The sequence below is a fragment of the Manis pentadactyla genome, chromosome 1 (assembly GCF_030020395.1).
Source record: "Manis pentadactyla isolate mManPen7 chromosome 1, mManPen7.hap1, whole genome shotgun sequence".
In the NCBI taxonomy this organism is placed as follows: domain Eukaryota; kingdom Metazoa; phylum Chordata; class Mammalia; order Pholidota; family Manidae; genus Manis; species Manis pentadactyla.
The window spans coordinates 215,794,575-215,819,926 of record NC_080019.1 but is presented as its reverse complement, the minus strand read 5'-3'; the positions used below and the strand labels follow the sequence as shown (position 1 = coordinate 215,819,926).

Genomic DNA, 25,352 nt, shown 5'->3' with positions numbered 1-25,352 from the left:
AGATGCTTCACATCACTAATCATCAGGGAAATGCAAATTAAAACCACAATGAGATATCACCTCACACCAGTAAGGATGGCCAGCATCGAAAAGACTAAGAACAACAATGCTGGCGAGGATGCGGAGAAAGGGGAACCCTCCTACACTGCTGGTGGGAATGTAAGCTAGTTCAACCATTGTGGAAAGCAATATGGAGGTTCCTCAAAAAACTAAAAATAGAAATACCATTTGACCGCTGAATCCCACTCCTTGGAATATACCCAAAGAATACAACTTCTCAGATTCAAAAAGACACATGCACCCCTATGTTTATTGCAGCACTTTTTACAATAGCCAAGATATGGAAGCAACCTAAGCGTCCATCTGTAGATGAATGGATAAAGAAGATGTGGTACATATACACAATGGAATATTATTCAGCCATAAGAAAGAAACAAATCCTACCATCTGCAACAACATGGATGGAGCTGGAGGACATTATGCTCAGTGAAATAAGCCAGGCGGACAAAGACAAATGCCAAATGATTTCCGTCATTTGTGGAGTATAACAATGAAGTGAAACTGAAGGAACAAAATGGCAGCAGACTCAGAGACTCCAAGAATGAACTAGTGGTTATCAAAGGGGAGGGGAGTGGGAGGGCAGGTGGGGAGGGAGGGAGAAGGGGACTGAGGGACAGTGACTGCATTGGGGTGTGGGTGGGGACTTGATAATATGGGTAAATGTAGTAACCACATTGTTTTTTCATGTGAAACCTTCATAAGAGTATATATCAATCATACCTTAATAAAAAATTAAAAAAAAAAAAAAAGAAGACAAAGAGATGGCCAACAGGCCCATGAAAAGATGCTCAACATCACTAATCATCAGAGAAATGCAAATCAAAACCACAATGAGATATCACGTCACATTTGTTGGAACAGCTATTATCAAAAACACAAGAAATAAAAAGTGTTGGTGAGGGTATGGAAGCAAGGGAACCCTTATTCATTGTTGGTGGGAATGTAAATTGGTGTAGCCACTGTGGAAAACAGTATGGAAGTTTCTCAAAAAACTAAAAATAGAAATATCATACATTCTAGCAATTCCACTTCTGGGAATTTACCCAAAGAAAATGAAATCACTAATTTGAAAAAATATATGCATCCTTATGCTTATTATAGCATTATTTACAGTAACAAAGATAATGGAGGCAATCTAAATGTCCATTGACAGGTGAATGGATAAAGAAGAAGTGGTACATATATACAATGGAATATTGCTCAGCCATAAAAAGAATGAGATCTTGCCATTTGTGACAGCATGGATGGACCTAGAGGGTATTATGCTAAATGAAATAAATCAGAGAAAGACAAATACCATATGATTTCACTTATATGTGGGATCTGAAAAACAAGATAAATAAAACAGAAATAGACTCATAAACACAGAGAACAGACTGTTGATTACCATCTCAGGAGGAGAAAGATGAAATAGGTGAAAGGGATAAAGAGGTAGAAACTTCAAATTCTAAAGTAAATTAGCCACAGGGATGGAAGTACAGCATTGCGAATACATCCAATAATATTGTAGTATCTCTGTATGGTGACAGAAGGTTAATACATTTATGGTGAGCATTTAGTAACGTATGTAATTGTCAAATTACAATGTATGTTGTATATCTGAAACCAATATTGTATATCAACTATATTTCATAAAAAAAATTTTTAATAAGATCAAAAGGCCAATTAAATTTGTGGGAATACAAAAAAAAAGTGGGAGGTTTTAATTTATAATCTCTTACTAATTATGATTTATTCTGCCATATATTATCATTTAAATACTTGAATAATGTTTTAAGTTTGACATAATGGCTCGAAGTCTATTCCAATATATGTATGCATTCAAGTAATGTGCCTCATCTGACAATGGCCTCATTCCACACCAATTTCCTACTCTTAGAAAAGAAAAATGACAGACAGCCCTTTTGTTAGTTTCCTTAGATATCACAACAAAATTGTATTTATGTAGAAAATTGGTCTTCTTCTCAGAAGATGGGGCTAAATGGTTTGAAGCTGAGAGGTGATGATTTCTGTAACATTTTCAAATGAGTTAGCCACATAAATAAAAGGAAAAAATTACACATGCATACATATATAGACTTACACATGCATACATATATAGACAGAACAAATACAGTAAAATGACACAATAGTTAAATATAAATGGTGCATGCATGGGTATCTTCGTACTATTCTTCCAACATTAAGGTGCTGGAGAATTTTTATAACACAAAGAGGGAAAATGATAAAATAAAACAAAAAGTAATTGCAATATATATGCCACATTACTATTAAAATCCTTCTCTCATGCTTCCACTTCTCCAAAACCCAAAACAAAATAAACAATAAGAAAATATATCAAATGATTTTTAATAGTTGCTTTCGTATAGTACACATGTAAGAATTACTCCTTTTTCTTTCTTCTTTGTTCTAAAGTTAAAATTTTCCAAAATTAAAAAATAAAATAGCTTATCTTAATTTTTGACCCTTTAATAAGTTATTTGCTAAAATAAGAACAGTATCTCTTTAAAGATTAGATACAAAATTAGTGTCATTCTTTAAAATTTATATTCTCCCTTGTATACCAGCAATTATATAACTTTTAGCTCCTTTTGGGAAAAAAAGTCATGAATTAATACCTTCAAATTCTGATGAGCAGATATGTTCATAATACTGTAATAGACATGTAATCCTAGGTGTTATTCTTTTTGCTATGGGAATCAAATGACATGTAAAAATTCAGGAGTGAAAAGAGAATCCAGTTTACAGAAGAGAGAATTAGAATTCTTTTTATAGGGAAAAAAGATTTATTTTTCTTTGCTACTGGTGGAGTATTATTTCAACATTTCAAAACTATTTAACATATGACTCAAGTATAGTTCTAAGTTCAATTTAGAAAACACAGCTTTGTTACCTCCTAGGCAGCCAATGAACGAAAGCAGGATCAACTGTTTCCATGACAACATCATCTTTAATTGCCAAAAGCAAGAGTAACTCTTGTCCAGTCTCTGAGGAATAGAATGCTTTGTCTTCAGTTAAATCGTTTAATCTGTAAAATATACATACAGAGAAATTAGATTTGATAAATACAAATTGCTTTAAAATAATAGATTTTCTTCTTTTCATAATACTGTATCATTCCCAGCTACTCAAAATCCTCAAATGAAATGAATCTTCTTTGATACAAAAGAGAAGACATACAAAATGTAGATACTTAAATAACACTTTATGTAACTGATATGCAGAAGGAAGTGGCTTCACAGAATGAGAAATGTTCAACAATACTAAAATATTAAATTAAATATTAATATACTGTATATTAAAACTTTCACTAGATAATAATTAGAACAAATATTACCCTGAAATTCTAACTTCTCTCATTTTCTCTAATAATATTTGGTGAAATTAAGAATCAAGCTGATATCTTGAAGCACTGTGTTTGTAGTCTCTGAAATCCTAATAAGGCATATAAATTATCAATAGCATTATCGACGCTCATCTGAAGCCTATTTTTTTTTTCAGAGATAACCATAGAAAGCACCCAATTACATATGCTGCATAAAATAGACCAAAAATACTAATGGTGGAAATTGTTGAGTCTGAGATTCTTACAAATTAAACCATTTTCTTTTTTGCTTTCTTGAATTTTCATAAACTTGAATGGGCTTGCAGAGAGGAAATAACTATGTGAATACCCTGGTGTTATTTTCAGTGGCCATCTGAAACTAGTTAAACTGCATAGTTATAGATCCTGTAGGCTAGGTAAGCATGCCTAAAATCAGATGATCTTTTCTAGATTGCTGAAACTCAGCTAGTTCCACACTGCACAGTGAACTTTAGAGTTAGCTCCTTTAGCACAGGGGGTGTAAAACTGATTCAACAGATACAACCTATTGGTATGTATTAGTTGTTGAACACAAGAGAGCAATCTCAGCTTAAGACAGTGGTTCTTAATCATGGGATCCTAATGTGTGGTATCACATATTCAATCAGAATTAAGTGTGTCCCCAATAATAATTTCAAGAGTGAAAATATGAAACTTTCAACTTATGTATGTAACATATGACATCTGTCATTCCACTAATGTTGATTTTGTGTACTTGTGATCTAATACGTGTTCTTGGGTGGGAAGTAAGAGGTGGAATTGCAGCAGGAATGTCAGGATTTGGGTAGAACTCTGACCTCACCCATGGGAATCTGGAACAGGTGGAAATACACTGGAGAACCACCATTCCAAGAACTCAGGTTAGCAACTTACAGCATCATAGAATGTGTGACCACCTCTCACTGCCCTGAAAACTACAAATTTCAAGTATTTTCATTTAGGTTCCATTTCAGGCAAAGACTGCCAAGTGAATTCAAGTGTAAGCAGTTTAATGGGGAAGTGAATGCAAAAGGAGGGCGCTGGGAAGTGAGGCAGGGAAAGGAAGGCAGCCAACAAAGGGCAAGACAGAAAGTTACCAACCCCTGTGAGTGACTTTCTGAAACTCCTCAGGGGGGAAACTCTGAAAGCTGAGCCTGTGTAGAATCTATGCATCGGAGTTATCTAAAAATTATCCAGGAGTTGCCCAGAGTTATTCTTGCCAGGGGGCAAGGGAGCTGGGGTATTTATACACCAACTCCTATTACTCATTGTTCAGAGGCTATTCTCAGTGAGTATGAATTACCCAGCACTTCGAGCCTCTCACTGGGGGAACAAAATGGGAGCAGAGGCCAAAAATGCCTTCACATAAAGGTGGCAACTGGAAGTGGTGTGTGCACTGAAGTGATAAAAGCAAGAAGATATGAGTGGGGCATACATAGTGTCTGTTACCATAGGCGTATGAAAGACTTTTTAAAGCTATTTCAATACCATTAGGTCCCCAGAGACGAAGGACACGATTGCTGAAGTTGTAAGTATACGAGGGAGGGCAGACATTCTCCCTCAATCATGATACTTCTCAAGCCTTTCCAGTGGTTGACTTCCCCTAATTGGACAGAAGGCTTTCAGATACAACTCTGTCTTCCTTTATTTCTTCCCAATATGGCACTTCCCCCCAATAAATCATCCTTTATTTCTTCCAAATTATGGATACTTTTTGTATGCATAATTTTCAATTACCAACTTGAATGATAACTGAAATCATTCTAAATTATATTTAACTTGTAACAGACAGCTATGTCATGCATGTGAGGAACCTTTAGTCCAGAAATCAAAAGGGGTGCTCCCTTTCTCACTCACTCTCTCTCTCTCTCTCTCAGACACATCCCCCCAAGTAGAAAAGAATAATATTCAAAAAATTTCAAATAAAGTACCATGGCAATTAGTCATAAAAGGTATGGGAAACATGAAATGCAAAAATATAACACATGATGTGTCAAAACTTCAAAAAAAGTTAAGAAGCAACAGCAAGGCATATTAAATCTAAGGAAGATGCGTAAGTCTTGAGCACAGGAAAGGCTTGAAGACTATAAAACAGATTGAACCACTATTTCCCCCTTTTGGGAGTTAAAGCTATCTGGTTTATATACTAAATCATACTTGGAAAGGATTTGGTAATAACAAAATAATAGACTTTAAAAGAACCCATAGACAGCATTTTCAGGGGAAAAAAAGACACACTTTAGCAAAGGATCCTGTAGTAATATCATAATAACTGTCATTAAAAAGCACCCTAATGAGTATGTGAGGCTTTGCTCTAAGTCACAGAACAAACTACATGGTCTTTGTTCTAATACTGCACTGGGAAAACAAAATGTTATAAACACTTATAAAGATTTTTTTGCTTATAAATTATATAAGGAGACTATTATTAGAGTGATACATCTCTGACGGTAGAACCACAACTTTTCCATCACTGGCTGCCTCAATGTCCCAAATACCCTGTACAGAGTGGTAGGATTTCAGTCATGTTTCCTGCTGAGTTTTAAGAAGAATGAATGCATTAACTTGGGAGATTATATCTTTGCACTGGACATCAAGTCAGTGAGAAACATTCCTACTGGAATGAATTAGATAAATCATGGCATGGGAGCTAGCCACTATTTGAAAATTATTTGAGGAAAATGTGTGAAAAGGTGTTAAAAAGATGGTAAACTTAAAAAAAAATGTTGTCTTCCGGGAAATGCATCCCCAAAGTAATATGCATATTAATTACATTTTTTTTTCAGTATCTTTTTTATTGTATCTTTTTTTTTTTTTGGTATCTTCTCTCATGAGTGCCTTGTAGTTTTCAGGGTATATGTAGGTCTTTTATCAGTTACATTTAAAGAGTATAAAGGTGTTCAAAGAAGTTTTAAAGTCTTTCTGAAATTTTATTCATTCAGTGAATGTTTATTGACCATCTATTAGGCGCTGAGATTAGAATTCTGGATGAAGATGGAGATGGGGTGGGGTTGTCAGATAATTGATGAGCCAAGCACTCAGGGAGTATACAAACTATTGGGTGTGACATAATGATTCAAATAATTGCAATGTATTTGTAAACTGGGCACTGTGAAAGGTATAATGAAGGGGTAGAAATTCCTGTGAAAGCCTCAATGAGAATGGCCCTCATCAGGAAGGCCAGGGAAAGCTCCTCTGAGGAAGTGGGGTGTTCTGGAAGGCAAGAAGAGATGCATAATCAGACTGCCATCCGCGTATGTGCAATGTCTGTGCATTATGTGTATTCTGAGTGTTGCAGGGTAAAGGAAGGAAGACATTTTTCAGAGACAGACAAAGAGTTGGTATGGTCTTGACTCGGTAAAAAAGTGGTGAATAGCCACTGTCTGGACTCTGTCCCATCAACTACCATCTCATCTTCCAGGCTGCCCCCAAACCCCTCCTACATGCCTGGGTCCACCACCCAAAAAATTAATGCCTTGCTTAGCAGGGGGCTTCCAGGATCCTGCTCTAGCCCATGTCACTTCTGATTGGTCAGTAACCATGTTTTACTGCTGGTTAAATGACCTGGCAATCACATCTGGGCATAAGAAATAGAATATGCAAAGGCCCTGTGGTTTAAGTGTCCATGGCTTGCTGCAAGAACAGAAAGAAGTTCCCTGACATAGAATTCACATGGCCAAATTGTGTGACATGAAATGAGACTGGGTGTATAATGCGGGTAGACCTTATATGCCTGGCTAAGAATATTAGTTTCAGGATAAAGCCATTTGGAAAGTCACTGCTTCAACCAGGAGTTGACATGATCATATTTGCAATGAACATTCAAATATCATATCATAATCATACTATAATTTAAGTATCAGACTTAGAAGGATGGAAAGAAAACACATCTGAAACACACCAATTTCACTCTTGACTTCAGATTCATAAGAGAATAAACAATATTAGACAAGCTGATGTAAGAGGAGAAATATGCATTTTCTAATATTCTTACATATGTCACACACACATATACTATACAAAGTTTGAAGATAAAAAGATATTTCATTCAGAAATATTTTTACAAATTATATTGTTTATTTTTAATCAATACCATCTCATCTCCCAGGCTGCCCCCAAACCCCTCCTACATGCCTGGATCCACCACCCAAAAAGTTAATGCCTGGCTCAGCAGGGGGCTTCCAGAATCCTGCTAAAGTAGGGCATTGACTTTATAAGTAATGAAGGTAATTAATACAACCACAACCTGACTTCTCAGCACTGCCAAGTATTGTCTTGGAGAGAAGGGTCATATACAAGCTCATCCCATTTCTGAAATCACCAAGCCATAATAAATACAAACGAAGCTACTGAAGCAAGACAAATACAACTCAAAATGTCATCTGCTGCAATAAGAATATTCTCCTATTTTCAGGAATGTTTTAAACCAAAGAAAAAATAGATACTCCTTAAACTTTTCTCTACCAACAGACATTTACATCTGGGGGCTAAAGCTTAATATACTCACAACACGTTTCACATGGCGGTCTTTAAATAGCCCCCAAATTTAGTACATATTGACAACTGTACTATCTATTCTTAATGTCAGCTGAGCTAAAGTATGCTAGACTTTGGACTCAAAACCAAAAATGCTCTAAATAGTTGTTCCTGGTTGCACTAAAAGAAGAGGCCATTTATGGCTTTTCTCAAATACTTAACACAATTGCTACTAAGATTGTGGACCATGAAATATTTATGTAAATTTATAATATTAAACATATATAGACAACTTGGAATATAGTCTTGGTAAATGCTCAGAGTTAAACTTCTTTGTGTGGTGGGAAGTTTCGGTGTGTGAATGATTTGCATTCATTTCTATCAGAAGAAGATGTACTTAATGGGCCTCTTCTTTTTCAGAAACAAACCCTACAGCAATTTTATTTAGAAGGATTGGTTCACACATTGCTCCCATCCCCAAAATGTCACCTCCAAATACAGTATTCAAGAAATAAATTCTATTCATGAATGTACACTGTTCCTAAACCCCACCTTATCCCCAAAAAACCTTGAGTGGGTAAGAGATTGTTAGTATAATAAAACACTCAATTATTAATGGATAAAAGTTTGATGCTTATGGGTATTATATCTTCTAGAATTTATGTTTATTCACTGTCATGGTATGCAACCATAATACCATGGTAGTCAACTAATAAATGAGGTTAACAGCTTGATAAAACTGCATGTCCTGCCAGATCAGAAATCAAGCATCACATACCCACTCTATTTTCATTCATAATCATAATTATTCATTGATTCATTGTATATCTTCCAGAAATGTAGTTTATCTACTCTGATACCAAGCCTGTCTCTTTCCTGGGGGAACTGAATTGTCAGGAGATGAAATTTCATGAACTCTGGACACCAAATCCTAATTCTTGAAAACTCCACACACATGCTCCTTCCAGTTCACAAGTGTTGGGCAACTAAGGAGAGAGGAGACTGTAATGTGTCAGTCTGATGTTATCTTCACACCCTCAGTTCTGTGTTTATAGTAGCAAAATCAGCAAATAAGGCAAATGTCAGCGGGAAGTCATCTCAAGGTCCTGTGGACACCTACGGAACTTTATCGTCCTTCCTTTGACCCTCATCACTTTCACCACCTTCCGTTATAGTTATTTAGACTACGGCCTATGGCTTCTCTCTCCAATGAGACTACATTCTGGTGGGAAAAAAAAGTGATTAACCACCTTTTGCAGGTTAAAGTCCCTTTTAAGAATCAGCCAAATCTATGGGCCCACCTACCGCTCTACTCCAAATATACGTAGACTGACATAAGCAGACTTTTGTTGTATACAAAATTTATTACACTGAAAAATAATTTCTTTTCCACAGATAATTATATATATGCGTGTGTGTATACCTATATACATACATATGTGTATATTTGAAGATTTATTTCTTGCTTGTTTTTTCATACAGATATCAATGGAAATTTTACCAAAACTGAATTAAATATAAGTTATGCAGAGTGATAAGAAAAAGAAATTCTATTAAAAAGTGAATGTTCCTGAGAAGGCCGCTGTTGAAAATCTTGACAAAGAAGTTGAAATTATGAAGCTATTTTGCAGCGGCATATTATCTGACATCCAGTTAACAGCTTCATTTTTGTCTTTTAGCGACCAGTGTACCTACACAGTAGCAAACAAAATAAGAGTTCTTGTTTATATATGGCAGTCAGTGAGTCAGCTATGTAACAATTATTGCCAGAACACTCTGAGATGGCTTGCACTGATTTCAGAGCCTGTCTGACTTTGTCCTCAACTCAAACAGATCTCCTCCAGCAACTCAAAGAGATCTCTTTGTCCTCAATTCAAAAGAGATTTTCACTGATGCTCCTTCAGAAAAAAATGACAAACCATTTTTCAGTTAGTTTCATCCAAGCGCAAGCTCACAGGAAAAGACACAGCTGCCACGTCATGCCAACCCCTTTCCTGATTCAAAATATTAGAAGAATGTCAACACTTCAAGTATACTTGGAGAATTTACTTCAATTTCCTTACTTTACTTTAAACTAAGATAGCCAATTCCAGGGCACTCTGTTTTACAAACAACTTCCTAATCGTGGGTGACTGCTATTTGCGATGCAATAATGACCCTTGTAACATGTTTCAAGACAAGACTTGTTTTGGAGCAAGTCCAAGTTTCAGTAAAGGTACAGGATTTTCTAATGCACTCTCCATCCCTGAAAAAGATTGCTAATGTTTAATATTTTTCTGACATAGGCCCTTAGGCCAGTGTTCTTGTAAGCTTTTTTTTTTTAAATGTCATGCTTCCATTGAAAAGAATCTTGCTGTAAGTAAATGACTTAGGCTTTTCTATCCTACTATATTTAATGATAATAGGAAAACTAAACAGTAAGCAAATTCTATGATATATGCTCATCCATGATGTTTTTCCAAATTAAAGAAGGAAAAAATGAACAGATTTCCATAATTAATAAATGCTGCATGGGTATTCTTTCCTTCTTAGCAAATGGGATATTACTGCAGACCTCAGGACATGGAAGTGAGGAACAATGCAACTTCCCTGAGTTGGCATAACAACATTCCTTGTGCCATGTATTTACTTAGAATTTTAAAATAGCTTACTAAGAGTATGATGTAAATGTTTTTCTACATGGACAATTTAAAAAATATCAGGATGAAAAATGAATAGTAATGTAACAACAATCACTACCTTTTATTGAGTATTTCTTATTTGCCAGGCATTGCGTCATATATTAACCAACTTCATCCTCACAGAAATCCATGAGTCTCCTTCTATTATCACCCCCATTTTTCAGATTAAGAAACAGAGACACAAATGGATTAAGACATTTACCCACGAGAAATGGAGACAGAAGGTGTGTATGTTCATTTTTTTTTTCTCCACAGTAGGTATCAGATGGAATATTTAACCAGATCTTTAGGAAACCATAAATGTATAACCTGATATTTTATACATTTTTGAAAGTTTGTAATAATATAATTGGCAATTGAAACTAGTTACTTAGATGGTAATGCATTATATTTCATTTAATTTCATTAATTTTTTTAAAAAATAAATTTCTCACTAAAGGGGAAGGACTGCTCTATTTAAATAAATAACTGCTGCTTGACTTCAACCATATGCACTGTGATAATGTACCATCCCTATTGTAGCCTAGAATTAAGAAGAAAGTAACAACTTTGGGATTAAATCAACATATCTCAAAGACACACTAAGCCACAAACATAACATGTAAAACATGTGTGAAAAGTATGACACTTTTTACATGAGGGCAAAAGTACACACCTCTATACATTTACATGTGCACAGAATAGTTTGGAAGGATATTTGAGAGCTGGAGAAAGCCACTGTCTTTGGGAAGGAGAACTGTGCATTTAGAAACAGGGAATAGAAAGAATAATTCTCACTCTATTTTCTTTTATATATTTTAAATATTCTACAATGTACATATGTTGATTCTTCAAAACATTAACAAACATTTTTGAAAAGGAAAAAAAATTCCATTTTGTTTCTAACATATAGGTGGAAGATACATAAATAATTTTGTTGTGAGAGTCAAGAACAAAAGGATAAAAGGACTGAAAGGTGGGAAAAAGGACTTTTTAGCTGGGATATATGCAGTATTCAACAGGAACTCCAACTCTGAACTCTGAGCAAAGACCATTCTGTTCCTTACTTCGTAATTCTGGATGAAGGAGAGTGATTTTGGTGAGAAGACTCACGTGCATTGATTCCCTGCAGCATGTCAGGTACAGGCAGAGAGAATATTTAAAAATAAATGATCATCTCTGCCCTCAAGGCACTTACACTCTAAAGAAGCAAACTGACCCAGAAACGTTCATACAACACCCTGGACTGGAGGAGAGGGGTCTGCAACAGGACGTTAATGTGGAGCTCCTGCAGTCACTCAGACAAAGCAGGTGTTACACGCCCAAAGTAAGGGAGGTCCCAGAACAGAGTAAGGAGCACTTTTTCAAAGCCGACATTGCACAACCATTCGTCTGCCTCTAAAGCCCTTGCTCACAACAGAGGTATGTCTACTCAGGAGATTGAGTAGAAGATTTGAAAAATTTCTTCGGAAAAAATTCTGAGTTCCACTCCTCTGGGGGAGCAAGGAGGGTACTTAACCCACGAGGGGTTGTGCTTTAAGGAGATCACAGAGGGTTGCATTATGGGGGTTCACTTTCTAGGGCTGCACTAAAGAAGGTAAGGATGCTGAAGCAGAATAGAAGACTGCGATGCATGAAGGACATGGATCCTAAGAGACATGAGGGGCACAGGACATATGGCTTATTTTGTGAGCCAGACACACACCTGGGAGTACCTGGGGTTATCCTGCACATGGAGCCAGAAACATACCTGGGGGGTGGGAGGAGACCTTCCAGAGGGAAGCTGGGCAATCTCTGGATTCCTGACAGCTGAGAAAGGAAGAAGTGACTAGCGAGGCTGGGGTGTGCATCACCAGACTGAGAGAACTGAGGGAGAAACAACCCCAAAGTTTGGGGATCTCTAATGAACCCATGAAAGAACCATTGAAGGAAAATGACAGTTCTACACTCCTGGCAATCCCAAGTGCCACAATCCCAAATTGCTGTAATGCAATCAATCAACTGAAACACCCTGGCCCCTTCTCTTCCCTTGCAAAACACTAAGCAGAACTGGAATCAGCAAGTTATGGGGAGCACGTACAGACACGCTATGGGACAAAAGAAGCTAAAACATTCTTTCTCTGCAGACTTCCCCTCTGCAGTACAGCCCTAGGAGAGAGATGAGTTTTATCTCGTGAATCAAGTTGTAAGTTGTTAACTATTACACCAGATATATGTATGTAAACAAATATGTAAATATTACACATTTTAACTTTTTGATTGCAATTATGCCCAATACCTAAGAATCATCAAAAGTAGAGTAGATGGGGTTGCCTGGGTTTTCATCCAGTGCAGGAGAGGAATGTCACAGAGAGAATCTAAGGGGACAGAAAAAGACAACAAAACTGCCTTAGGGTTCCAGCTCATGAGCTGCATCTCTTCAAAGTACAGCTACAGAAAAGAGTAACAAGGATTAGAAAATGGGGGGACTTCACAGAACATCCTGGAACAGGTGGCATCTGAGGTAATTCTTAATGAAAAAGGAGGGCTTACCTGGGAGACAAGGAAGGAGACAGGTATGGGGAACAGAATACCACCAGCAAAACCTAGCCTGGCAGGTGAGGCATTGGGGGGAATGAAACGACTCAGGGGAAGTCCGGGAAGCACTGGGCTGGGTGATAAGGATGGAGAAGCCCATCGGTCAAGGTGTGAATAGAGGAAAATAAACTTCCTGAAGAAGAAAGAAGAGGGCCATTTTGTGAGGCTCAGTACAGCTCATGGGCAGACTGCCTTATGAAAGTTAAGGGTGAAGGCTGCACATTTAGTTTTTGCAAGGCAGTGAGGGAGAATGCCAAAGGGAACACATCGCCTGTGGCTGGGAGTGGGGATGCTGAGACTCGAGGGGTTCTCCCTCGAGTGACGGATGTATTCCAAAAGTGGGGTGAGGTGATGGTTGCACAAGTCTGTACATTTACTAAAATTTACTGAATTGTACAGCTGTATGAGTGGACTTTATGCAAATACATAAAAGGTACACAAATTTTACCTCACTCAAGCAATTTTTCTTAAAAGGCAGAAATAGAAAGAATGAAAGCAAGAAAGAACAAGGAGAGAGAAAAAGAAAAAGAGAGAGACTGTAACATCAGGCCATCAAATGCTCTGGTGATGCAATCAGGCTGGTTTCAGGGGTGTCTTTGAGCAGAATCAGCCACGCTGTGGGGGGAGAAGCATTAACAGAGGTCAAGGAAGTGGGAACAGGGAGGAACAGCTACTCTCTCAATAATTCAGAGTGGGAGAGATGGGGCAGCGGTTTGAGATGGGCAGAGGGTCGATAGGGAGACAATAAAAGATATTTTTAAGTTGGAAAACTCTTGAGCATATTTATAAACTAAGGAGGAGGTTCAGACTATAGGAAGGTAAAGGGTCTATTTTTCTAGATGAGATTCTTCTTGGCATTAACTTGTATGGTAATGATTCCACCTCAGCCAAAATCACACGAGCAGTTAAAAGTGTACATTGCAAAGGGAAGAGAAATGGTTCACCACGATCCAAGGACTAAAAGAGAAATGAACTCTGGGATAGAGACATCTCTTTCTGGAGTATTTCAAGCTGATCTCTGTGGATCCTTGTTAGCATGGTTCTGCCCCTCACCCCCATTGGAATTTGCCAATGACCAAAGAGGGTTTTGGTTGTCCTGACTAGGGAGGGGAGAGGTGTGTGTGTACTAATGACATCTAGACGCTACAGGGGTCCACTAAACATTCTGCAGTGTTAAGGCAGTCCCCACGACAAGGTCAGTCATAGCAAGGTGAGAAATCCAATTTTACAGCAGTTTGGTATCAGAAGAGCCTAATCAGCTTCTGTCCAGCCTGGATACTTACTATTAACAACTTTGCAAAAGAAAGGTTACACTTTAACCTTGACATGTCCTGCTTTCATGTAACTATAAGCCTCATTGGAAAATAGAACAAACGATCATGACAGAGCTCCTTTTTATAAATAACTTTCTATTATGTAAAATTCCAATCATATACAGAGTGAACAGAATGGGATAATGAACTCCCAATACACCTATCAGCCAGCTTCACCAAATATCAGTGATCTGTCATTTTTGTCTATATCTACCTACCGCACCTCCCATGTGATTATTATTTATAGTTATTTTAGGTATAATACACATACATTAGAATAGCTTCACGATTTTTAAATATGGAATTTTGAAGAATTATTTTATGGTAAAATAAAACACAAAACTTTCTGTTCTAAGGTAAAATATAAATTCAAAGAGAATTTTTCTAAAGCAAATCTCTTTGTATTGTGGTCTCATTTTAACAAGTATTGCTCCAACTCAGTCTCTTTCATACACTCCACACCAGGAATGGCTTCCCTGTTATTTAGCGTCTAAGTCAGTGTTTATTCAAACTTCAGGTTGTACCCTTTAAAGAGCTATACATACATTTGTGTGTGTGCATTCAGTTAAGGGCAAATGAAAGAAGAGGACAGAATAGAATAGAGATGATCAAAATGTACTGAGAATTTAATAAGGGTTAGTACTGGTGTGTGCAATGATACTATGGAAATGCAGGATATTAAGTATTAAGCCTTGATATAACTAGTATTTCTCACTATGAATGGTGGTCAAAAACAGTTTAAAAGAACATGAGAGGCAGAATGAACTGCTGTTAAACATGGTATATATGTGCGTGTGTGTGTTTACATATATATGTAGCATAAATATATTTGTATGTGTAAACATACACATATGATTGTGTAAGATTAGGCAAGTTACCGGTTTCTAGAACCTCTTTTGTCCTCAAACTTTACATATGTAAAATAGGGGTGATAGGTATGTACATCACTGGTTTATTACAAGAATTAAGTAGAATTTGATTATATGTTGAGCCAACTCCCTGGTATTCAAGACATGATAGTTACTGCTATTATTTCAAAGAAATTGAATGTAATTGGCACCTTGACTAGAGATTAATCAAAAAGTTAAAAAAATACTAACGCAAACATAGGTCTCTAACTCATTTTAAGAAGACATCAACTGCTCATGGACTGCTTACACCATTTTTTAAAACACTTTTTCTTAACTGTGTTTTTCAAAGTTGCTTTATCACAATGAAAAGAGTGATTTTGACACCCTTAGAAATGCTAATTGTGGTTATGAATAGTTATCTGCTTAGAATTCACACCTATTAGGGGCCGTATCTAGGTGTATAAAACATCCGCTCTATCAACACGGAAGTGTAAATCTAAATTGAGGCAAACTGTGATAGCAGCTTGAATTTATACCCACAGCAATACAGCTCAGGAGACAAAGAGAGAACAAGTACCCCAGGTCCCTCCCCAAAAAACCTCTTTTTTTTTTCATACAAGTAAATAATGGTTCAGAGGAAGCCCATAAACCACAATGGTAAAGGAAGAGGGGGAACCTGAAACTGACTGTGTATGGAGTAACCTTAAATGTACAGGTACAAAACCATAAGAGGTGAGCCTGAGAACAGGAGTGTGTGTGCCCATTTAACTCAGTCTTGGGGGCTGTCCATACAGTGCAGTGTGAGCCCAGGGCTGCAGACACTTTGATTTATCAGAAGACTCTGCATACAAGCATTTATATGAGACCTTCCAGTTTTCACACATTAGTAAGCAACTAATGAAAACCACACTTCAAAACATTTGTGTCAACCAAACAAAAATATGTCTGCAAATTACACGCAGTTCATTTTGAAACCTCAAACCAAAATGCATTTTCCCGCTAAAAATACTGAAGAGCATAGTTAACCACTCCATTGCTCCTGGACAAATAAACAACACTGCATACTACTGACAAGTCAATATTTTTTCTAATCGTAAATACTTCAGTTAAAAAATATATTTGTTTTATCTTTTCATTGGGAGAAGTATGACAGTGGGGGAGAGTGTGCATCTCCCTCACTTTTCAAAGGAGAAAAATCTCTGTTCTGTAGAAAGTATTTTATTCAATGAGATAGTTCATTCTCATTTCACTCAATGAGATAGTTCTAATGCATCCACTAATGAGCTCATGTCTAAGAACCAAAACACTGCGACCAAAATTCAGAGGGTTCTAAAGACTGTGCCCAGATTGGCAGTTTCCCCAGCTCTCTGTGTGCACAAGCTACCTCAGGCCACAAAGAGCCTCCCCCTCTCTCCCTCAGTGTGCCATAGAGACACTGACATTTTCTATGCATGTCATATGAAAAATATTAAGAAAGCATTTATTACTACTGGCAGGAAATGTGTGAAGGCCTTAATGAAAACTTGGAGATGCAACTAAGTAAGAGTTGATAAATTTCAGTTCATACAATAGTAATTAATGTGGTTTCATTTTCCCACACAGACTGATTTAGGTGATGGAACTGAATTTACCAAAAAGCTATGTGCAGATTTGGAAATAAAGGTCCAACTCTGAATAACCAAAGGCGTTTTTCAGCACCTAGAATTCTGCCTGGATGACTACATTTAGTATAATCATGCTTCAAGGAATTTGTGATTTCCAACTTGTTCAGAGAAGAGAATCCGTTTCCTTCCTGTTCTTTAGACCCTCCAGATTAAGTACCACCATGTGATCATCTGGAGACATTTCATTTTCTAGAACCAGAACAAATGCCCTTAACCAGGCCTCCCCATTTCAGAATAACAAAAACAAGTAATAGTTTTCACAGATGCCTACTCCAATGTTCCTAATATACTCAGAATACGAGTTTGAATATGCAGAATATGACAGAATATGACATTAAGGAACCAGACAACATTCTTAGTGAAGAGTGCCAGGTGGGGACAGCACATAGCTGCCCAGTGCCTATTCAGCTGCTTCTCAGTTTTGGATAATCTTGCTAATCTGTCTTTCTGTTCTCATGTTGACAATTCTTTTTGTTTTGAACAGAGGGCTGGCTGACCTAACAACACTCAAAGATGTGGCCTGCAGGCCAGGAGTTTGAGGTCATGGAGTGCACAGTTAAAAAGGAGAAACAATTAGCACAACCACCATAACAAGAAGAAAAGAAAACCTCTTAAGAAACTCTTCTTCAAATAAAGATAAGCTCTGCTGTGCTCACTTTCTGCAGAGCCATTTCCATGCACAGCCCCACTGTACACCCAAAACCTAACCCTGAGGGACTCAGCCCACAGTAGACACTCAGAACAATATGTGTTGAATTAATGAACATTAGATTTAGAACAGTAGTTGCCACACTTGGCTCTGTATCAGACCATCTGGGGGAGCTATGCAAAAACCTGATCCCCTGGTCCCACTGCATCATAATTTCCAGGCACCAAGCCCAGAATTATTTTGTTTTCCTTTGTTTTAAACTTCCAAAAGTAATTCTGCTGCAGGGTCATCGATGCATTCAGGAACTACTGGCTAGGACACAGTGAGCTTCAAATTCTAGCTCTAGCTATGAGTGACAAAACTGAAAGGCATCTTCACCTCTGTGGCTGTTATAACATTTTAAACGTGGGTTCATTTGCTTGAATCTCTGCCTTCTGTTAGCTCTGCGATTCCTTGTTACAGGGAAAGAGGAGGCAGAATGAAAAGTTCAAGTAGGTCCACAAATGAGTTGTTTCTAAAAGCACATGGTGTTTCCAAGAAAACACTGAGAAATTCAACAAAAGCCTCAGCTGGAAACACATAACAGAGAAGGAAGAATTTCCTTCAAGACTAAAAAGTATTTCCCAGCCCCGATGGAGGCATGGAGGTCTGGAAGTCCACAGGGCAGTGGCAAGTAGGAAGAAAAGAATGGTTACACAGAGTTCCATTGTAAATGGACTTAAAGAAGATACAAAGAAACAGAAACAGGGCCAGGCAACCTGACAGAAAGGGACACGTGGATAGAGACAACCTGGAGGGATAAATGATTCATGACCCATCCTTCCAAGCCTTGCTCATGATAACCGTTTCACAAATCTTTTTGCAAAAGACTTTGCAAAAACTCTAGAAAATATAACAGGACACCTGGGGGGACAGAGGGTGGATTTTCCATTAAAACAACAAAAGCAAAACATAAATTAGTCTAAATTGAGGTACAGAATTACAGGGAGAGGGTTTTCTTGCACCACTGGAGTTTGTGCGTCGCGATGCCAACCCCTAAGAATTTCCTTCAAGACTAAAAAGTATTTCCCAGCCTACAAACTTCAGAGTGACACTTAGTTCAGTGAATTTTGTGCAGATTAATCCATAATTGTTTGTGAAACATTTTGATGGGCACGGTAAGAATGTTCCTTATTGTGGTTATATAATCTACTAATTTTAGAGTTTGAAAGCAGAGTGATTAAGGTTTTATCACAAGCTAAGAAAGCCAAGAAGGCTTAACTTCAGTTAAAATCCTCTCCCCATGTATTCCTCCTTAGCCCAATTATTGCAAAGTCAGACATCTATTATTACACAAAACCAGGGCTTTGAAGTATGTTTTGAAGGAACAACCAAAAAGATGGATTCTGATGTATCATAATAAAAAAAACCCTGTTTAATGTTCATTTTGGAGATGCTGTATTTTATCAGGATGCATGTAACTGAGTATATAATGTTTATTATCATTTGGGCATTTTGAAAACTTAACTACTTTATCATATAAAGGCTGTAACGGATGTGCAGACATTCAGGTACTGGGTAGGTGGGATGTTTTTTGTGAACTGTGCTTCCCTGAGGCAGGAACATAGGAAAGCAATAAAAAACAAAGCTGCTGGTTCTATAGGGACAAGTAACTAAAGGTCAGGAAATTGCTGAAGATTTGCAGCCAAGTGAACCCCTCTCTTCGTCACAATCCAGTTTAGCTCAGGTATACACAACTATGGGGTAATGTACAGCTGTTGCCCACTCTGATTGGGCAGTAGCCGGCTCCTTCATAAATATTTTGACTATTACCCTTGGTACATTAACAAATAGTTCAATGGATTTTTCACATTATACAAGAATATTCATATGGTTTTTTTCTAATATTTTCAAAAGAAAGCCCCATACTAATTCCAGTGTGTGCTAAGATACTTCCCTCTGGGTTCACAATCTCTCATGTTTATAGGTCTGACAGAAATGAGCATGTGTCTGGCACAGGATGGATGGAGACAATGAGATCCAACTATTTAGCATGGCTTTTTGGGCAGGAGTGTCATTTTTAAAAACTTTGAGATTTGATTTATTACAAGTATTTAGTACCAGATGTTGGTGCTAAGGAGTGTTTCTCTTAAAGTATTAATAAGCAAATGCTGAAGTAATTCCTCTCGTTTACTCACTATCTCATGCCTAGCACTGAGTTCATTCAATCCTCCTGACAGCCCTATGAGGGAAGTCCTATGACTGTGCCCACTCATAGAGAAGGAAACTAAGGCTTATGGAACTGGAGTCATATAGACATCATCACTCAACTAATGAAGAACAGGCTGCAGTTTGAGCTCGAGCTGATATAAATCCACCTCCTGGAGCATCCATGCACCCCTTCCTCAGTTTAAAGCATTGGTACCCTATGGGATGGAACAACAAAAAATAACAATTTAAGATGACATCCAGTCAGCCCCTACATAGATGTCTCCACCATGGAATTCTAATTCTGCTGTTTTGTTAGGTATGGTTGTCATTTCCTCTTATTTTGACATTTGAGTTCAGTGGTATGTCTCTACAGTTCACTGACATGTCTCTACTTTCCTTGCTCCTTTGAGACTCTGAGGAGATGGAGTGGTGGGGGAAGAACTAGCAGTAGAAGTTAGTAGGGAAAAAAGAGTGCATGGGTACAAAGACAAGTCCTTTACTACAATCTAAACATAAAAGTATTCTTTCCCATTTCCACATGGTGTGTGCTCAGGAAGCAGGTTCCTTTTGCTCTGAGGAGGTGACAGAATGGCCTGGCAGAGAGCCGTCCAGAACGGCACACATAAAACCCAGACCTACATGACCTGTCATGCAGCACATTCTATTAGAGAAGCTTGGCTTCTACAAGGTTACCACTCAAGGGGACAATGCTTCCAAGAATGAGGAAAGTGCATAGTTTGCAAAACACTCCCTCTTGGAGGGCTGGCAGCCTTCCATGTTGGAGGGAGTGTATTCTTGAAATAGAAAGCTGGCTCTGCAAACACTGCAATTCCTTTCTGGTTTCTATTTCTATTTATACTTTTTTCTGATATTTTCTTCATAGATTCCCCTAACCTGTGTTTCAACAAAATGGGTGGGGAAATGTGGAAAAGTCTGAATAGACTAGTAGTAAACAACAAGTTTAGATTTCTCAAGTTTGGGGAATTTCCTTCATGTACTGCTTAACAGTTAATAGTTCTATCCTTATCATATGAGTTTATATGAACATGGATTTAGTTATAAATAATGCAAGGGTCTGACATTGGTACTTAGCACATTTTCTGTGTTGTTATTTATTTTATCTATTTCTCTAAGCAGATGGCCACTTAAATTTGCTGAGCATTTACTACACCGTATTCTACACAAAGTGCTTTACATGGATAATATCAATTAATGTTCACACAAGCAGACATAGGGTAAATGCACCTCTTATACTGAGGAACTCAAGTTTCAGCTTTGAGGAATTTGAATTTGGGAGATTAAGTAATTTGCACATGGCTAATTAAGTGACACAGCTGGTAGAAGGTGCCAACACTTCTACCTCCCACACTGCCTCCTACCTGCTAAAGACTTTCTTTTGCTTCTCTCTATCCAAACTACATAATGAGCCCCAAGTCAACACATACAAAGAATAAATGATACAGCCAAGTGGCATCACTGAATTGAGCAGTATTAACCAATCATTCATCTGTTTTTTATGTGTGTATAAATGTGTATATATATGCACACAAACATATACACACATACATACAAGGGTGGTATATTTAATTTATATGTTTGCAGTCATAATACACAGTTGCTCTGTAGCCAATTTTTCCATTTAAAATATTCTATACTTTTGGTATTAATTTAATAAGTAATACAAATCCATTATGTAAGATATAAAAAGTCAAAAAGAAGAATATCAAATCCTATTAAAATCTCACAATCTTCAGAAAACCATTGGCAGAAATTTAGAAGTTAGAGAATATCAGGTGTTGGTGAGTTAGGGAAACAAAAAGAACTCATATACCCTGATTGCTGGAGTGGAGGTTTTCACTAATCACTCTGTACAACAATGTGCACCATTTATCAACCTGAAGACACAGAAGTTTCTCTCCTAGATGTATACACTAAAGCAACTCTGTACATGTACACCACTCAGCATGTTCAAAAATGATCCTGGCAGCATTACGGGTAATGGCACAAACATAAAACAAACCAGTGTCCCTCAGCAAGTGAATGGATACATGAACTGCGGTAGATTCAGTCAGTGGAATACTATAGAGTGGAGAGAACTAATGTACTCCATTTTTACACAGTCACATAATTAAATTTCAAAACATACTGAATGAAAAAGCACACTGCAGGAGAAAAGAGTATAATACTACTTATGTGAATCCAAAAAAACATAAACCTTAGTTGTACAGTTACATGAATGCATAGTAAACTAAAACAAAAGGCAAGAACATGATAAACTTCACATTCAAATGGTGCCAACGCCTAGGGCAAGAAGGGAGACAGGAATAGAGAGAGGCATAAAATAAGAATAGGGAGGGACATAAAATTGTCTCCAAAGCCACTGATAATATTCTATTCCTTAAGTTGTGCAGTGGGCTCATGAAAGTTTATTTTATTGTTTCTTTATAAATTATGTACAAGCAACATGCATTGTTTTGTATGCATGAACATGTTTCACTATAAAAGCAAATACTACAGATTTTTTTCCATCTAATTTCTGTAAATTGGAGACCGTTATAAAGAGTTCAGGTAGAATACGATGGCAAATTGGTTTCATCTCATATGTCAACTCTCACTGTTTGGTTATAGCTTTCTGAAAAACTATGCTAAAAAGTGTTCTTGAATCTGAGTTCAACTGGAAGGAGTGCCACTGCTGATTGTTCATGTCTGCCATGGGTGCAGGAGTAAGTCATAGTGACTCCGGCACTAAGGGCCCACTACTTCTGGTGCAGGGCATAAATTAGAATTTATGCTGTAACTGTAAGATGTTCTAGCCAATTTTGGGATTATGAGGGGCTTAATGAAACACAAAAATATATGAATTTTATCCTATAACTATGAGGAACACCAAGGCTTTTAGAAGAAGATGGATTTAGAGAAGTGATTTAGGAAAATTAACCTGGTAGCAACTTGCAAAATCATAAGAAGATAAATCAGACCATTAAGATAGTGGATTACTACTAGGGAGATTTTTCAAAATCCACATGTCTTTGTTTTGTTATACTCAAGCAAAATCTGAGGGTTGGGAATGTACATATTTGAAAAAGTTCTTAATGCAGTTCTGATCCATTCAGGTAGCTAAGTGAGTTATCATAAGCTATTCGGCTAAGAAGGACTAAGTACTATTAGGTAACATGATGAGTCAGAAATAATGAATGTTCCAATTTGATATAACTCAGTGGTATTCACACAACCGTGCTGGGAGCTAACAGTGTAAATCTGTCAATCATACATATTGCCAAGTGTTCAAAAGATTCACTAATTTTGATATTTATTCCTTTCTACTTTTACAACTGAAAAAGTTCTCTTATGACTTTATATTTTCTTCATGGCATAAGAAATACTGTTTGAAAGAATGAATTTTCAGTTTTTCTTCCTTAAAGAATATGAATGACTATTACCCAAACTTGCCTACCAATTAAAAACAACATGTGCTAGGTTTCAAATGATTCCACAGGCAGAAAATATATGGAACGTATGGAAAAGTGGGACACAAGTAATCCAGATAAGAAAGAATACACAGGCATTTAAGAATGCAATATAACCAGAAAAATAAATTTTAAAACTGGCATGTAATTTATTGCTCTGGCATGATGATCTCTGCTGGTGACAGATCTTCTGAGAACATTTCACAAATGGGTAGCCAAGCTAAGGCTTTTGGGTTTAGTGCTCCAGGCAAAGCGCTGGTGATGACACTTGTTATTGTTTTTCTACAACACAGATGTTAAAGGGAAAATACTCTGAGATCCGAAATGGAGAAAGATAAATATTCACAGGCAATATGAATTAATATGAACAAGCTAAAATATTTTCCAGGTAAAATGACACAGATAATTTGGTAGACGATCACAAGAAATATCACACATTAGACCTTCAATACTGTTTCCTAATTTTACTTAGAAAATATTTTTAAATATTCATATTTTATGTACAGGTATTAATATGTACCCCCCCACCAAAAGAAAAATACCTAAGGGATACTATCATCATAGCAACTGCACAAGCATAAGAAACATATATTCAAAGCCATAGACGGACCATCATTAACGTAACCAAGACTTCACAGATGCAACTTTTCCAATCTGAGAAAACAGAAATGCCAGTGCTGGATAGAAAAACTGAGATGGTATGGGAAGTGAAACTGGACAGAACAGCAATTAAGCGACCATCTAACCAGGTTCTCAAACTAAGATTTTTACCAGTGGAAAAGGTCAAGTACAAAGACTTCTAAAAGACACATCAGAAAATTAGTACTTATTTGCAAACGGTTTTTGATCCTATTTGACTAACAAGTTGAAGATAAACTTTCCATTTGAAATTGTGGACTTTATAGAATCATTTAGGCTAAATGAATCAGAAACTCCAGAAATGTAAGAGCCTACAAGAATGCAAACTGATTTTTCTATATTGATCACAGACCACGAGGCAGAAAATAAATTGGGGGAACTGACATGGGAGGTCAAGCTGGCATTGAAAGGGGAAATAATTACTAAAATTTCTTCTCAATAGATTATGATATATGTTTACAACCTTATGATATGATGATATATACTGAACAGCTCAAGAATAATATGCCTGACTTGGAGAAACTCTGAAGTATAAAGGAGCCTTTAAACATTCTCAGATCATGTTATTGACTTCTTCAATGAATGTATGTTAGAATGTTTGGCTTTTAATGTAATAGTTAAAATACAGTTTTACAAACACTAAAAGGTATTTAATGATGTATAGATATCTTCATTTTAGGCAAAAACTGCTATTTATGAATAAATAAACTTTCTTAAATTTAGAGTACTAAATAGAGACAATCTTCTACTCTAAAGACTGCTAGAAAGACACGGCTTGAACCATTTCCTTCAGAAGTCCTTGAGGTGCTTATTTAAAAAGCCAATTACAGAGCTCCCTCCATGCCCTTGCATTAATTGAATGAGAACATCAGTATGAGATCAAGGAATTTACATTTTCTGCATTTGCTGAGGTGAATCTCTGGCACAACAAAGGTAAGAAATAAACAGCTTTACAAATTTTGAGGCAAAGAACAAGCCATCTGGAAAAACCTGACGCCACTCCGAAACACCATATACAACATAACGAAAGTTGCAGAAGACAGTTGTGGGGGTGTTTGCCCAGCAGGGCTATTGTTGGAAACACCCACAGTTAATTCACAGCAATTAGTGGCAACTACACCAAACTAAAAGTTGAGTATTTTTCTGTTTTAAATATGGAACGCTTCATGAATTTGCAGGTCATCCTTGCACAGGGGCCATGCTCATCTCTGTACCATTTTAGTGTATGTGCTGCCCAAGTGAGCAGAGTGTCTATTATTTGCCTTATAAATTTCTAAATGGAAAGCTATCCCAAAAATTTCTCTAATGCCTGATGGGAGGCCAATGTAGAACCTTTAATCCCATCAAAATATTTTTGGTAGGAATGTTATGCTCTTTGACCACACCCATCTTCGACCTTTAGGTTTTGTGAAAACTACCCTTTTGGAATCCCCCCACCCTCCGTAATATTTTAATAATTCTAA

General features: G+C 37.1%; 1 protein-coding gene and 1 pseudogene across 3 annotated transcripts in view; both read right to left on the bottom strand.

The window, feature by feature from the left end:
• Positions 1 to 25,352, bottom strand: part of CNTN3 (contactin 3) — a 377,024-nt gene that overhangs the window by 295,903 nt on the left and 55,769 nt on the right. For all 3 annotated transcript variants that reach the window (XM_036878261.2, XM_036878260.2, XM_036878259.2), the window contains one exon: positions 2,954 to 3,088. In XM_036878261.2, coding sequence (XP_036734156.2) covers positions 2,954 to 3,008 — 55 coding nt within the window. In that variant the 5' untranslated portion in view covers positions 3,009 to 3,088. The remainder of the gene's footprint in view (positions 1 to 2,953; positions 3,089 to 25,352) is intronic.
• On the bottom strand, positions 25,038 to 25,135 carry LOC118908697 (U6 spliceosomal RNA; annotated as a pseudogene).